This window comes from Bos grunniens, chromosome X (genome assembly GCF_055505025.1).
Source record: "Bos grunniens cultivar Pamir isolate PY7600 chromosome X, Bosgru_T2T1.0, whole genome shotgun sequence".
In the NCBI taxonomy this organism is placed as follows: domain Eukaryota; kingdom Metazoa; phylum Chordata; class Mammalia; order Artiodactyla; family Bovidae; genus Bos; species Bos grunniens.
The window spans coordinates 139,016,444-139,033,425 of record NC_141194.1 but is presented as its reverse complement, the minus strand read 5'-3'; the positions used below and the strand labels follow the sequence as shown (position 1 = coordinate 139,033,425).

The following is a 16,982-nucleotide window of genomic DNA, read 5'->3' as shown; positions in this document are numbered from 1 at the left end:
TCTTGCTGCTTAAACTGTATCATAGAGCTCATTTAAAAGTGCAGTCTTGGGTCCTGAGACTAGCAGGTCATCTTGAGTGGAGCTGGGATACCTCTTAAGCACAGAGGGAGAGCTGGTTTGGGGGCTTTGTTGGCAACTTTTGGTGGCTATGATGCTGCTAGTACAACCTCTAGCTCCTCATTGGAAAACCAGAGATGAAGTTCAAATAGGGTCTCACTGCTTTCTTGGATCAATTGCAAAAGAATCCGCACATATTAAGCAGGCTTTTCCACCAACAGCAATATGCCTCGTGCGCCACTGTGTCCCTGCTGGCTCAGATGGGACTAGTCCAATTCTGCCAACAGCTGCCACTGACGGTGCAAAGTTGAAAGAGTGGCAGCAGATGAAAGAGAGGGAAAAAGGTAGTGGAGAGGGGAGACTGAAAATGGAAGGGATGGGTGTCATTTACAGAGATGAATTCAATGGAGAATTTTCAAGTGCAGAGGCACTGAGATGCCTTTCTTCCTCTCATCTTTCCTTGCTGACCCATCCTATTACTCTTCCAGCCAAATGGCTAAAGATGGCCACAATTCTCTTCATCCACTGATGCTCAGTGTCAGCCAAGCAGGGCTGGGGACCTGGAGGCCTTCAGGAGTGAAGTGAGGTGTGCTGAAAGCTGCCCGCGACCCCGCCTCTGTCCAAAATATGTTGTCTATCCACCTGAAACCAACCTGAAACTCATCAGAGTTATTTCTTTGGCCAAAGCATTGAAGGCTCCTATTAAAATGCAACTATGTTATCTAAAAGGAGGAACATATAGTGCCTGGCACAGAGTAAAGGTTCTCTAAATGTGTCATTTTTAATATTAAATTGCCACTGCCTGCTATTAGAACCTTAGTACAGATGCATCTACCAGATTCTGTCCTGTCTCCTAGGGCTCTGGAGGAACTACAGCGGGAAGACTGATGTGGAACACTGGCAAAAATTGGGCAGCTGAGTCTGAGGTTTGGGGGATGGTAGAGAAAGAGCAGGCTGATTGCATGAGGTACTTTGGGGGAGAAAATGGCACTATCAGAAGATGAGAAAGAGGGAAGAGAGTTTGGAAATTAACATTTATTGATTTCTTTGAGTCAGGCACTGAATTAGATCCACTTAATCCACTATCTTATTCAATCTACAACCAGTCTATCAGGAAAGAAATATTTCTATTTCCATTTTGCAGATGAAAGTCTGAACTGGGGTTCAGATTAAGAAAGTCACTCAAGGTCACACAATGCCTCTATATGATGGAATATAGATTTGAACCTGAACCTGTCTCCTTAAGTCCATGTCCCTGAATCATGTTGTCTCTCGCTCCACATTTGTCAAGAGGTAGTCAACCTAGCCTCTGCTACCCTTTTGTCCTAATATCCCAACCACCTGCAAATTTAGGCTTCTATGAATCCTAGGTTTCTCCCTCACTCTTTGCATGGACCATCCAAATGGAGACAATAGATTTCCATGGGTGCTGGGGTAGGAAGATATTCTACATTATCAGAATGGGTAGACATTTGGGAAGAGCCTAGAACTATTTTTCTGATTGCTCAAGGGTTTAAAAACTTTCTGTTCTGGGCTCCAATATATGTCACATCAAACCCAAAGTTCTGGCATAATCAGTGTGTCAGTTGGGGCCCTGGGGCCCTGCCTTAGTATCCTCTACCCCATGCATACCACTTTGCTGCAGGCTGGCAGGAAGTTTCATTTTCCACGTACACCAGGAGAAGAGGATATGAAAAAAAAAAAAGAACAGCTGTTGTGGGGAGGGACAAAATCCAGCCCTTCCCCAGTAGCTGGGGTAGGTGTGAAAGACTCTGGAGATAAGGAGACTTCTTTTTTCTCACCATTGGAGAAAGGGGCTATGGAGAGGCGGCTACAGCCTAAGAGGTTTATTTGTCCAAGGGATGTTGTGGAGGGGACCACCCTCAATAGAGATCCAGACTGTATATTGTATATACAGGATCCAATCCCTGTTCTTTCTTCTCCTTAGACAAGAGGAGTGGGGGGAAATTGATGGCCTCTGGGGTCATCACTCAGGGGCCTAGGATACTATGCAGAAAGGCAAGACCGAGGGAGCAAGGCAGTTAGGGGCAGTTTCCTCCAACCTTAACTTCCAATCACTGTGTGTGTGTTAGTCACTCAGTCCTGTCCGACTCTGCGAACCCATAGACTGTAGCCAACCAGGCTCCTCCGGTCCATGGAGTGCTCCTAGCCACCATACCCCAACTCATTCCTGCACCTCTCTCCTCCTTCACTGTTGGGACTGAGAGTCCTTTTCATTAACCTTTTAGTCACCACCTCCACGCACAGACTTTTCTACGTCCTCCCAAGCAGTCAGCCCCGTGCTGCCCAGCACAGCCGTCTCCCCTCTCCCCCGTAGGCCCGGCTCTGCGCTTGGGTCCGGAGAGGTACTCGCCTCCCAGAGCTGTGGGGATTGGGGGTGGCTGGGGGGCTCTTCACTCCTTCTCGGATCTCCGCTGTAAAAACTGAGCGGCATGGCCCAGGCATGCGCAGCATCTTCGGGCGCATTGTGATGGGAACTGCTTCTCCGAGTCTCTACAGAGACTCCAGAGTAACCACTCACCGCCCCCCGCAAGACCCCTCTGCTTTAAGCCAGACGCACAAACGCACAAACAAAACAGCTTTTCTTTCTTCTTTTCTTTAAAAAACTGGCTGCAGCTTGAGAGGCTGGCCCACGTGAGGACTGGTGTATTTCTATCGATTCCATCTCCCATGTTGACAAACGCCAGCACCGAGGCTTTGCAGTCCGCGGCTGCAGTTTGCAGTGGAGCTAAGCGGTGTGCGGCTTTAATTCCACGTCAGATCAACTTTGATCAATATCCCCCTACCGGCCCAATTGGAAGAGCCCAATTCGCCACCGCTGAGCCTTTTCGCTCTTTCCTTCTTTTTATCCCTCTTTAGACCCACCATCTTCTAGGGGAGAAAAGTCTCAGATTTTAATTTCTCTCTCTCTCTCTCTCTTTCTCTCTTTTGTTTCTTTGGGGGATTTATTGGTTTGTTTTCTGGTGTTTTGTCTTTTTCATTTTTGTTTTCTGTTTTTATTCTCTCTCTCTCTGTCTGTCTTAGTGATAGGGAGGGAGATCGCTTTGGCGAACCGAGCTTGCAGCCAATGAACCCGCCTTCCAGATTGGTGTGAAGACAGAAGTGAGGTGGGGGGCGGGGAGGGGGTGTGAGAGAGCCTGGGAACGAGAGGGAGCGAGAGGGGGAGCGTGAGAGAGAGAGAGAAGAGAGGAGGTGGTGGAGGAGGAGGACTAGTGTGGGGTGGAAAGGAAGAGTGAGCGAGAGCAAGTTGAGGGGAGGGGGTAAAAGAGCCGGCGAATTCTTTTTCTTTTTCTATTATTATTTTGACGACTCCCGAGTTGCGCCCATGCTCTTGTCAGCTTCGTTCTAGGCGTAGCATGGCCAGGCAGAAGAAAATGGGGCAAAGCGTGCTCCGGGCGGTCTTCTTTTTAGTCCTGGGGCTTTTGGGTCATTCTCACGGAGGATTCCCCAACACCATCAGCATAGGTAAGCGCGAGCCAGCCTGCCGGTCGGCCCCGGCTCTCCGGCACCCGAGCCCGCTGCCCTGGCACGGCTACCGGGTCCCTGTCCTGCATGGCCTGGGAAGGGACTGGGGATGGGGATCGGGCAGGAATCTCACGGGTCTGAACCCCAGAGAGCTGGCTGATCTGGGGAGCATCGGGAAACGGAGAGGTGGTCTCCTGGGGCTGGGGGTGGGGGTAGGCTGCCGGGTTTTCTGAGCTGAGCGGAGCCGGGGACGCCTGCAAGAGGCTGGGAGGCTGCAACCCGGCGCAGAGTCGCGGCTTTTCGGCTCGCTGCCCCGGACTTTGCCATGGCGTGCGTGCCGCCGCTGCAAGTTGTCCCAGGGTGATGCCGCCTGTCTGGCTGCGCCAGGGCGCGTAACCCGGTCCAGGGCGCCCCGTCCCGCGTCTCCGAGTCCCGAGAGACCGGCCAGTGCTAGGGGAGGTGGAAACCCACTCTGCATCCCCGAGACCCGGGCAGCCACCGAGGTCGGTGGCGGAGGGGGTAGAGGCAGGGGTGAGACTAGGAGCTGAGCCAGCGAGCGGCGAAGTCACGCAGCCCACGAATTCATGAATTGCCGCTGTGTCTGTCTGGAGTCCGGCTCCCGGGCGCTGGGAGGGAGTTCTCTCGGCTTCTGCCTGTATTTACCAGTCAAGAAGTTCGAATTGTTGCCAATTACAGAACCCAGCCCCTGTATTGTCACGGGGTGGAGGGGGCTGTGGGGAACAGGATAGAGTAGCAGGGGGAAATGAAATTGTTTTTCTCTCCAACCTTTCCCTTTGCGCCAGTAAAGGATGAACCGGCTTGTGGAGATGGGAGGTATGAGGGAAGAGGGGACAGGAAGCTACCGCCTGAGAAAGAACCAAGTCCCACTCTTTATTCCATCGTCCGACCCCCAAAGCAGGCTCCTCGGCCCTCTTTCCCCATGCCGCCTTTTCCCCAGCGTCTCCTCTGACTCTCTGAAGGAAAACTAGGTTTCTCTTGGCCAAAATTTGAGTTCGCAAGAGTCATCAAAGACACACAGGTTGAAAATCAAAATCATCGTCGTGCACCCGGGTACCACTGAGAGGGTATCGTCCATCTGTAGTGCTCCCCAATTTCTAACTCCTCGGGGGGGAGGACACAAGCCAAATCTCAGTTCCCTTTGCTTCTAGGTGGACTTTTCATGAGAAATACGGTGCAGGAGCACAGTGCTTTCCGCTTTGCTGTGCAGTTATACAACACCAACCAGAACACCACCGAGAAGCCCTTCCATTTGAATTACCACGTAGATCACTTGGATTCTTCCAATAGTTTTTCTGTGACTAATGCTTGTAAGTAGATCTGCTTTTCCTCCTTGCGGGACCTGGGGACCTCATTCGCATTTCGCTTATGGGACTTGGGGTCTGCTCTCCGTGCTGGAGGGGGGCTGATTGCCCCAGTAGACATTCAAGAGGCTCGAGTCAATTCAGGTTTCACGCGACATAAATGAACGCCAGAGGATCCTGCTGAGGGAGGGACTTAAGGCTGTACACAAAACTCTGTCGTGAATAATGTTTGATGCAAAACTTTCATTTTCCTCCCTGCTAAACTGGCGCTCCCTCCCCTGCCACCCCCTCCCCTTTCTTTTCCTTTGGCTGGGGGAAAAAATAGCATAGCTGTTCATGGAAATTTTTTCTGATGGGATTAAAGAAAGAAGCCTCTTGATTGAGTCAATTCATTACTTGACTGTTAAAGCTAGCACCTGGCTGTAAGAAGGAGCTGAATTTGACAATCGCTATGTAGAAGCCAAATATGAGAAATTCTGCAAACAAGTGACCTTGAGGGACAGATTAGGCTGGGTTCCCTGGTTTCTTTCTGTCCTAGAATATCACCTTTCTTACCAAGAGAGCTCTGATAGGAACTGATAAGACTGCAAACTGATTAGGAGTGATGAACACCTGGCAAACTGACGGGAAGGGAGAAAGTGTTCAGAGGACTCTCTGGAAAAAGCTACCTCTGTTCTGTCTCCCCTAGTGGTGTTTGCTCCCTGCCCCCATGGTTAAGGACAACACAGTTCTTAACTTAGAGCAAAAGGTGGAAGGGGGAGGTTGCAGCAGGAAACTGGATATGAAAAGGGAGCAATTTCATCAGCCCCAAAGCAGCTTCTGAAACAGCTAGTTGTGCCCTGTGATTGTTCCCGTGGAAAGGGGACATTTTAAGAAGTAAAGCCACAGGAACCCAGATGACTAATAGCCTGTTGGACACAGGTTTTTCTGGAATGTTTTATGAGAAAGACTGATCATTCTTCATCTAAGCTTATTTCATGAAAAGTTTTCACACCAATGAAGGTGATGATGGCATAAATATGTTTTGCTGTTATGGCTGGTGTATTTGGGAATTTTTGACTTTTGATTTTCTTTCAGGGGAGAAATGATATTTATATTTGGTTGGGTAAAACTTTGTATATGACATTCTTCAAATGCTTCTGCCTCAAAGGATATGTGATTTCCAAAAACTGTTGACAGGGTCTCCAAGGCCATGGGTTCCTTGGATTTGAAGACTTAGGTCAAGGGGATGGAGGTAAAGTACTTTGCAAGAAATGGTGACAGTTATCAGCTTTAAGAAAATTTTCTCTGAAGGTACAGATCCTTATAAGAACATGTTCTGAGATACTCTGTATTTGACATTCTTTGGCTTTCTGACATTGACAAAAATAGGCGCTTATTAATTCCAGCTAAGTGTGAAAGTTACAAAATGTCTGTCTATACTTTGCATCTTATTTTGGTAATCCCAGCCTGTCTTCTATAGCACACTTACAACACACATCTGACTCTTAATCCTGCAGCACTGTGATCTTGTCTAGAGGCTGAATTTCAAACGCAGCTTCCTAAGTATCAATTAGAACAGATTCAAAACTAAATACATGAAACTACCCGGATTTATTACTATTAATAATGAATAACATTTATTTCAACTCACTTTAGTGCCTTTCCACTGATGAGGACTGAGATAAAGAGTGCTAGCTGACTCCTCAGGAATGACTGATTTCCAAGAATTTGGGTCTTGTTTTTTATGGGCAAATCAGATTGGCACTCGCCAGCCCAGGGCCATCAGAACCCTACTCAAGGAGCATTCAGGAAATAATCCTTGCCATGTGAAAAGCTCAGGTTTGAGAACAGGCAGTGAGTCATCCATATTGGGTGTCGAGTTGCCTTAATGCCTTATCTCTCAGAGCAATAAAGGAACAACCATGAAAGGAAAAGAAATTGATCAGAAGCCCCTACCCTAAGTCCACAGCACTTCAGTTTATAACCTTACAAGACTAGGTTATTGATGGGGGCTTGAAAGTGTGATATAAAGGGTGTGGCTCACTGGGCAACAGGAAAGACAAAACAGAAAGGTGACCTTGCCCTTCGTATGCCAAGTCCACACATATGCACACACTGACTCACACAGAAGACATTTCCAGAAACCAGTGATGTGTACCCAGCTGCCTGTTGCACACTCAGACTTTACAGCTCAGAAGACAGAGGAGGAAAACTCATCATCTCTGGTCCTCAAAACAGTCCTCTTTGAATGTCATAATCACTGAATGGGGGCCAAATCTCAAAGCTGTCTCCGACGGATAGTCTCTGAATGCAGAACACAATCATTTCACGGGGCCAGGGAAGTCCTGTAGGTGGATCTCATTTCTTGCCCTGGCCTTTTTCTCTTGGAATTGAAGATCACGTGACATAGATGTCCGCACACAATACTAGTTTGGCAATAGAGACTGGCAGGTGATCCTGGTTCCATTCTTACAATTGATTGCACTATGGAGCAGAGACAAAAAAAAAAAACAAAACCCTGGATCTTCTGGCCTGCCCTTCCCTGGAGATCTAGGGAGAATTTGAGAAAACCCCAGAAGAGTCCAAATCTGGTCACCCACCTCTCCTATCTGATTCAATATGGAATAGAATGGCAAAAATTAAAGACCTTTCCCTTCTTCCTATTCAGAATTCCTTGTTTCAGCTTCCCCTAACACTAGAATTGATTTATTTCCATGATCTTTCCTGTGCCCTCAATCTTAGGGCAGGCACACAATTTTGAGGACACAGGTATTATGCAGGTAAACAAATATGTCAAAAATAAACAAGTGGTAATGCCTCCTGTATATGTCCCTGCTCTCCCTTCGCATCCCCTCCTCCGATGTATTCAGAGAGTTTCCTTGCAATGAATCCCAGGCATCAGTTATTTAAAGACTCTTCTTCACCAGCAACCATTTTTTTTTTTTTTTTTGCACAACTTCCAAGAGGTTTGCTTAAGACAGACTCCAACTTCATTTCGCGTCTTAAGAGGGCAATAACAGCATGCTGGCTTTGAAAGGTGGTTCATTTGGGATCTCAGCTCAGAGGTGAATTGAAGTTTATCGAAGAGACTCATCTGATTTGGAGCACATGTTCTTATTTCACAGGGATTAACTGAGTTTGCTGCCTTCCTTTACAATTTGGCCAGGTAGCCCCAGAAAGAAGGATGGTGTGAATAGTATGATTCTAGGACACATGCCTTCAGGCACACACAGGTACCCCTACACACATAGTCAGTATTCATGCAAAGAGATGTACACACATGCTTTACATTGTATACACGTTTGCTCTTTAAAAACCAGATTTGATCATCATAAGGCTTTGGGGGAATGTGGCAGCACCCAGGGACCGCCAGGTCCCCTTGGGGTGGCTTGCTTGCCCTGGTTCCTCAGGAAATGCCTCCGATTCCCTTGAAGTCTCCTCCTGTGTCTTGCTGCTGTGCACTTGTAGTGTACTCCACACTACATCGCCCCAGCCTCTGCAGTGTCAGCTCATTAGCACACAGATCTCATATTCCCTCTCCGCACTGTCATTGCAAAAATTGCTGTTGTACACCTTTACAGCCAACAAATGTGTTCGTGGATTACGCACTGTTTGCAAGAGGCAAGGAAAAGGCAAATGTAACCTTAAAGGTTATTCACCACAAAATTGTGCTCTTAACGCACTTGGCTTAAATAAAAATCTGTTGATGGAGGCACAGTAGTGATGGTGGGACTGAGAGTGGGACTTAGGAGTGCAGGCTCTAATGGAGCCCCAGGAAAAATCCCTTTGGCTGGTGAAATGTACCTCATCAGCTGCAAATTTGTGTTCCATTAATTTTTTTCAAGCCATTTGAAATATACCTGCTAACTGAGAGCACACTCCTTTTTAACTGAGCGCATTTTGCTACCAAGTGTCCTTAGCTGAGACAGGTTTTTGTCTCTTGCCCACAGAGTCACAATCTAATTATCTCATTAAATTGCCAGGTTCTATTTAACTGTTTAAGTCCAGCTGGGAAAGAAATGTCTCTCATGATCCTATTCTCTGCTCTTGGGTGGGTCTTGTTTGGTTTGCATTTTACACATCATCTTTGGAAGCAGGGTGAAGACCCATCATATCCTGGCACCTGCCTTCAAACAGATCTTGGCACACTAACCAGTGTCAGTTGCTTCATCTCCACCTCCCACCCCCAATTCCCCCATCTTTGCACCTTAACAGCTCTCCCTCTGTCTGCTGGCTGGTCTTCCATAAGCTCACTGGAGCACGAAGAGGTCGCCGGTCAAAGATTTAAGTCACCTTCTCACAAGCTTTATTATGTTTTTTCTTTTTTCTTTAATCTGTTTTTCACGTGGTGAGGAGGGAGACAGGTGATGCTGTTCATTTGGGCCATAAAAACAGACGGCAATCAGCGGGCTGTAAAGCTGAGCATCCAGCAAAGTGTAGGACCGCCCCTAGAAGGCAACTTCTGGTTATCTACTAAGTGGAGCAGCGGCGACAGGAAGGGTCTGAGGGCAATGAAGAAACAAAACCTCTTTGTTCTCCATCTATGACCACTGCAAAAAGAGCCATGGTTTTTCTTCCTCTCAGCAATTTTAACTTTTTTTCCTTAAAATGAAACTAGTTTCTCACGTCCGCCACTTCTGCCTCTATCAGAGGTCTGTTTCCTTCATTCTGCCTTTTTCTCACTGCTCACCAAGACTCCATGAGAATAGTGAGGGCTGGCTGAGATTGTTATTGTATTTTTTCTAACTCCTGGTATTTCTAAAACATTTCATTATTATGGGTAGTCAGTGGTGATTGGCTGGTTTCAGTTTAACAGATGGAAAAATAAATGAAGCTTCTGAGGCACCATTATTAATCTTCCTTTGTGGATAAGAGATTTGTTATTTTTATATAATTGGCTAAAGGATTAAAAGACAGCATGCATTTTTAGAGAGGGCCAGCATTTAAGAAGGTAGAATTCATACCTTCACAGGGAGAAGGGGGGGGATACATATGCTAATTCTGATGATTCCACTTTGAACTTCTTAGACTGAGACCACAAACATATTTGAAAGACCTTTCAAAAAACTTTCCATCTGCTCTGAATGTCAGGAAAATTATTTGCATACTTTACCTGGCCCATTAAAAAAAAAGTCAAGTTTTGACTTTGTTCCTTTGGTGCTTTGACTTTGATGCTTTGGGTCCAATTAGATGACATGTCCACAGGAGGGTGTAAACCCAAGGTGGGGGCTCTGGGCACTTTCCAGCAGGAGTGTGGGAGTTGTGCAGACACAAAAGGAAGACCCTCCCAGCTTGGGAAATGTCTGAGAGCTGACAAATAGCCTCAGCCTGTCTGTGGGGTGAGCCTTGAGCCAGGGCAGCAGCCCCTGAAAGGGGTGGGTACTTGGCAGAAGTTCCACATGGACGGAATTTGTCCTCTTCTCACTTCTTCCTCTTCTCTTGCCGTTATTTTCTCCTCATGCTCCACCTGCCCAGCCAAGGCCCGTTCACTGGTATCCCACTGGCCCCTAAGTCAGAGATCTGACCCACCATACCAGGGATTGTTTCCTACTCTAGACTTTTCCAGTCCACATGCTCCTTCTCTAACCAGAAGATCTCTGTCCTTGGTCCATACTCCTACTTTGAGGGTGACAGCTTTCTATCTAATTTAAGAATCGAGCTGAGAGTGGCTGATACAGGGTTAATATACCTAACTGGGGAGTGTTTGCTCTAAAACCAGAGACAATGGGAAACCAGAATGCCTCAATTCCAAGGAAATCTACTCAAACAGGAGTGTTTCTGGACATGAGGTGCAGAGCAGCTGTTCAGTCTATCCAAACCAGAGATCAGCTGCCCCTGGTCAGGGAAGACCTCTACAGGCCAAAGTCGAATCCAAAACAGGGGATATGTGTGTATGTGTGGCTGATTCACTTAGCTGTACAGCAGAAACTAAAACAACATTATAAAACAACTATACTCCAATAAAAAATTATATATAAAAAATAGCTCCCTACATATGGTAGGTTTGGTGTAAGTTCACCCAAGGCATAGGGGAGGTGCACCTTCCCCATGTTGAACTTAAGTATCTTTGTGGTCATTTGGGAAGCAGCAAAAGGTCATAGGCACTCAGTTTCTGCCTAAAGAAGACTGTATGTGCGGTTTTTTGTATCTTAATCATGCCTCAGTAAAGTAGTTCTTAGAAAATGTCAACTTTTTAGATCTACTACCCAAAAAGAGGCTGCTGCAGAGTCTGAAGGTGCCTATGTGGGCCCTGGCAGGGGATGCACTGGCAGGGAAGGGAGGCCATAGGAGGGGAGAAAGGTGCTGAGGAAGCTGGTCTCAGACTGAAAGCGCTCTTTCCCTGGGGTGGCATGCATAATGTAGTGATTACGAGGCAGCATCTAACTCTAGAGGGACTTGGAAGCCTAGGTGAGCAGTGTCTCCTCCCCTCCCCCTCCATTTCTCCCTTCCTTTTTCTCAAGTGCACACTCTGGTTACCCTCAACACACACACACAATGGAAAGAAGCAGAATACTCTGTTCTGGATTTCAGGTTGAGCAATAGTCAGAGAAGTGCAGTAAGTCCCCTACATATGAATGAGCTCTGTTCTGAGAATACATTTGTAAGCCCAGTTTGTTCGTAAGTCCAACAAAGTTAGCCTAGGTACCCCACTCACACAACCAGCTATTCAGTACTATAGTGTAATAGGTTTATAATACTTTTCATACAAAGAATATGTACAAAACAAAAAATAAAGAAAACATTTTTAAACCTATAGTACAGTATCTTGAAAAGTACAGCAGTAGCAACTACATCACAGCTGCTTTTACACTTGCTTCCAGACATCCTGGGCTTGAAATAAGGATACTCTACTACTGTACTCTACACAGTACTGTAAAGTACACAAAAGCACAACCACTTGTGGAGTGTACACACGTGTGACAATGTACACCAGACACATGAACTAACTTATGTGATTGGCCATGCAAACATATGTTCACACCTTTGAACTTTCACAACGTGAAGGTTCATATGTAGATACTTTTCCATGTTTACTGCCCTCTGGACTTCCCTTCCCCTCAGTTGCTAACTGCCATTTACTTCTGTAGCACTTGTCATCAATGTGACCATCTGTACTTATTTAGAAGGGGTGTGGGGATAAGAAGGAGGAAAGGAGACACAGCTGGTCATGACCCTTAACTCTATAGGGTTAAGTCTAGAACAGCACTTCTCACCTTTCATGTGCATAGCAGACACCTGGGATCTTGTCAAAATGAAGATTCTGATTCAATAGATCTTCAGTGTCCAAGAATCTGCATTTCTAGCAAGCTCCCAGGTGATGCCAATACTGCTGGTACTCAAACCACATTTTGCAGGGAGACTGTGATCACCAAAGAAAAAGGCTCCCCCAGACAAGCTCTTACCCACATGACTTTCAAAGAAAACTTTATAAGAGACACATTTGGCTCATTCTGACTCACGGATGTCCCTATCATACTCTTAACCACCCTGTGTTCATTTCAGCCATGTCTGTAGGTGTCTGGTGAGAGCATCTACTTAAGAGTTGCTTTTCATAGGGCTTTGGAATGGAGACTGGAAGGCATGCTGAGGGGGGAGGTAGCTCATGAGCCAGGCTGACGGTAACTTGGCTTCTTGCCACACCCCAAAGTGTCCCTTTTAGAAACAACCTGCCCAAGAGAGCAAAGGTTGGCATGCAATTCCAACTGCCTCTCCACTTTGCTTCTTGGGGTCATGGCATGCCAGAAGCAGGCACGTAGCATCTGCTCCTCAGCTGTCTGACTTTCCTTCAACAGGGTTAGAAATATGAAGTACAACACAACCCAAGTTCTGTCTGCTTCCCTAAGAGCCTGAAAAATTGACTCCATTTTCAAGGCTGGTGCCAGGCACTCATTGTGAGCTAGAGGGGAGGGTGGGAAAGTGATGTCATTTTCTAAGACATGTGAGCTGATGAGTGCTCCAGGGAAGTCATTAAAAGCTTATCCAGTGTCATTTGAGGACTATCAAATAGCACCCTATCATCACCCAGTATTGCCCCCCAACAGTCTGCCATTAGTCTGAAATCCCAGCAATTCACTTATTTCTGTTACAGCACTGAAAACCTGTGCTAAAATGCAAGCATGCCATCTCTGGTAGGGAATGCATTAAATCCTTATCAGCCATTACTATTTCGACAGTAATTCTTTGATCAGATTACTACCTCTTACCTTGCAGGATCCTCAGAGGAGGTTTTCCAAGACAGGTAAGTGACCCCAGAACAAGGGACCTGCCCGAGAGAGTGGGGTGCCCAGTGCATGGTGGGCATTCAGGGGGCAGTGGGAGACTCTGAGAGATGAGCAGGAGTTACTCAAATACACTCCACCTAGTTTGCAACATGTGACCTTCTCCATAGATCAAAATCTGGTCCTTTATTAACTAAAATTTGAATTGTTTTTGACCCTCCAAATCACACCTTTCTGGTAGTACTGGTCTGCTGCTGCTTCCGTGCATGGTCATTTCTTGCAATACATGACCCCAATCTCTGGGATCCCCGTAATTACTGTGAGACATTTTCAGAAGGACAATCAGTTTGTGATGAGGGGTGGTGAGGATTTTTTGTTTAACGTGTAAAAAATGTTGCAATCAAAAATAGTCCCCTTTCAGTCGTCTATGATTGACTGATCTACCTTGTCAAGTACGCATTGCAATCAGGGCCCTCATCCTTGCTGCTGCCCAGAAAGGAATTGGCTACCAGTAACAGATGAGACCTGAAGAGATCAGGACCCAGTTCACAGAGGAATCATTGTGTGGATGTGGGTGTGGGTTTCTGTGTGGATGAACACTTTGGTAAATTTAAGGTAGAAAGGCCACTAACATCCACAGTTAGCCAGAACCTGTTATATATTCTCAAACATTCTTATATCTTATTGCTGTTTCCAAGACTACTTGTTGGCTAGTTTAAAACAGTATTTCTTGAATTGGCCCACTTGCAGCAGAATCACCAGAGATGCTTGTTAAACACATGAATTCCCAGGTCACACTTCAGACATATTGAATCACAAAATATAAAGATAGGCCTTCTTAACAAACTCTATGGGTAATTCTAATGCACACAAGATTTTGGAATCATTAGCCCTGTTAGTGTAAACAGAGATATGTGGATTCGTATTGAATACTTGTTGAGCATGCCCTAATCTCCAGGCATTGACCAGGTACTTTCTACACATGTTACTTTTGTAAGTGAGGTGCTGTTGGCCCATGCAAGCATTAGTGAGTTGGGCTCTGAGATTGGACAATCAAAACTTGAAAGAGCTAAGAGACTCACCTCAAGTCACAGTGTCTGAGGTAAACAAATCAAGCAAAAATGTTCTTTGAGATGGTAAGCAGGGACAAGAAAATGATCTGCCTTGACAGTGCTTCTTTCCTTCTTGGCTAATGATTGGTCTTTAGCCATGCTGTAAACTAGGTGGCTTGGCAATGCCAATCCATTTGTTAAAGTGATGCACTGCAACCAGTTTATATAGCATTCATTGTGCCATCCTTGCTATCAAAAAACTTAATACTAGTGTTGAAATAATAATCATAACTCCCATTCATTGAGCCCATGCCACATGGAAAACATTGCACTAAGCGTGGTACATGTCTTATCTCATGGACTCATCATAGCATTGCTAGAAAGGACCTACTCTCATCCCCAGTTTATAAAAGAGGACTCAGAGGTGGTTATATACATACATATGTGTATATATATATGTATATGCAACTAGCTCAAGGCCATGTGCATGCCCAGTTGCTCATTGTGTCCAGCTCCTTGCAACCCCATGTACTGTAGCCTGCCAGACTCCTCTGTCCATGGGATTATCCTGGCAGGAATACTGGAGTGGATTGCCATTTCCTCCTCTAGGGGATCTTTCCAATTCAGGGATCAAACCCTCATCTCTTGAGTCTCCTGGATTGGCTGGCACATTTTTTTTTTAACCACTGTGCCACCTGGGAAGCTCAAGGTCACACAGTTGGCTAATTAGTGGAGTCAGGCTTCTACCTGAGATCTTTCTGTCTCTAGAGGTGGGACTCGTGTCAACTGGGGTTGAGATCACAGATGATGATGGGCCAGGTGGATCACATAAACGTGGAACTTGGGCTTGGTATAGAGGGGTGGGTGGGGCCTGTGGCCATCTGGAGAGTTCATGTCACTTCCAGAATACATTCAAATCCAATATGAGACAAACAAAACATCTGTGACAGGACTTGGGGTGGGAAGAGGTGGAAGGTATGAGTTTCGGACCTCTGCACTACACTATCCACCTCCCTCTACCAACTGAGTTACTGGCTGAGGGAAGCTCTATTAACTGATAGTCATAATGAATGGGGGGAAAAAGAGACAAATCTCTTCTTAGTAAAAATCTCCTTGACTTTTTCTTCATTGTGTTTCATCAAGGTACCTCAATATGGCAGAACTTCCCTCCTTTGTCTTTTTGGCCGTACATCATACCATGCATACACTGTATATCCAGTAGCGGCTTTTCATGGTTGAGTGCCAGCTCAACTCTGACTAATCTTCTCCCAGGCAATGCTGAGGCCTGCAGCAAGGTCAGAACGCTGGCACAGTCATTAACAAGTGCTCAGCAGGCCAAAAGAGATACTTCCAGGCAGTGGCAACCCACTCCAGTACTCTTGCCTGGAAAATCCCAGGGACAGAGGAACCTGGTAGGCTGCAGTCCATGGGGTTGCGAAGAGTGGGACACGACTGAGCGACTTCACTTTCACTTTTCACTTTCATGCATTGGAGAAGGAAATGGCAACGCACTCCAGTGTTCTTGCCTGTAGAATCCCAGGGACGGGGGAGCCTGGTGGGCTGCCGTCTATGGGGTCGCAGAGTCGGCCACGACTGAAGCGACTTAGCGGCAGCAGTGCTATAGGGGAGACAGCTTAGACTCTGGTACATGCAAATTGTACAAATGGGAGGCTTCTGGGTCAAGAAAGGCTCTATCAACATTCACCTAGGGTAGGAGCTCCCCATACACCCCAAGACAGAAGCTCACCAACTTTAGACAGAAGTCCAAAATAGAGATATACAGTTAGTTGCTTGGAGTTGTAAACTGACCTAAAGCCAACTGGTCATTCACAATCCTTAGGTATATTTCACTGGATACCAGTAGCCAGTCATTGTTAGAGTGAGGGCTATAGGTCTTTTCCCCATAACCTCACTAGCAGGTATAAAAGTAAACCTCATCTAAAATTCTTTTTCTCATTAAATAATGTCAAGCAGGCACAGAAATGATTAGACAGCCTGTTCTGTCCTGTCGGCTCAGTCAAGTCCAACACCTTTTCCTTCTAGGTGCACCAACAACACCTCACACAAAGGTTCACTTGAGGCAGACAAAGCAATACCCTAGTGGCAGGATGAAGTAACCAAGAATCCTCATTGGTGGCTGCCCACACGACTATTTACAAAATTAAGCCTAGGGTACTATTCCAAGGGATAACACTATAGAGCTTGTTAGATGCTTACATCTTCTTTCTGCTACTTTGGGAATATCTCTACCATATTTCTAGCCAACCCACATGTGTTAAACACCACTGATTTCACCAATGAGAAATTTAATGCTAGTTAACAAAGCCCCTGGTGTTCATTAAAAATAAAGATACGTGAAGTGCTTGTGAAACCACTTCTTGGTTAGAATTATTATATGCTAGATAACCACTCCTGTAGTCTGTAATTCCCGATAAGGGTAACTGACCACCCCAAGGTTGTAGATTCAGACTAAATAACCCACATATACACTACACAATTTATGTTGAAGTCTTATAAAATAAATTACAGAAAATACAACATTTGAAATATCATGTTTCTTAGGGCCTTGGGAAGCAGTTAAAGTCGTGGGGGGTTGTGGGTAACAGTGGACTGCACAATGGAGCAAGGATTAGGAGGTCTGGGTTCCGGTCTCAACTCTGCCACCTACTGCCTGGATGACCTTGGACAAGCCACTTCCTTCTCTGGTTCTAGTTTTTATCATTTGTAAAATGGGAAGTTTCTTCTGGATGATCTCTGAGGAGGCTGCCATGTTTTACATCCCATCATTCTTGTCCAATTCCTACCAGCTCCATTTCTAGTAACAGTCTCACCTCATTGATTACTGAGGAAAGATCATCCAAAAT

At 46.0% G+C, this 16,982-nt stretch overlaps 1 protein-coding gene across 9 annotated transcripts in view; it reads left to right on the top strand.

The window, feature by feature from the left end:
- The first annotated feature begins 2,782 nt into the window (after positions 1–2,782).
- The window catches only part of GRIA3 (glutamate ionotropic receptor AMPA type subunit 3), a 310,057-nt gene continuing 295,857 nt past the window's right edge, over positions 2,783–16,982 (top strand). For 6 of the 9 annotated variants that reach the window (XR_015159096.1, XM_086388201.1, XM_086388202.1 and 3 more), the window contains exons 1-2: positions 3,234–3,543; positions 4,713–4,871. Coding sequence is in view for 7 of the 9 variants with exons in the window: in XM_086388201.1 (XP_086244327.1) it covers positions 3,435–3,543; positions 4,713–4,871 (268 nt within the window). In the remaining 2 variants the exon portion in view is untranslated. Of the gene's footprint in view, positions 3,186–3,233; positions 3,544–4,712; positions 4,872–16,982 lie in introns of those variants that run through there. The other 3 variants (XM_086388204.1, XR_015159097.1, XM_086388203.1) reach the window with 3 other exon arrangements.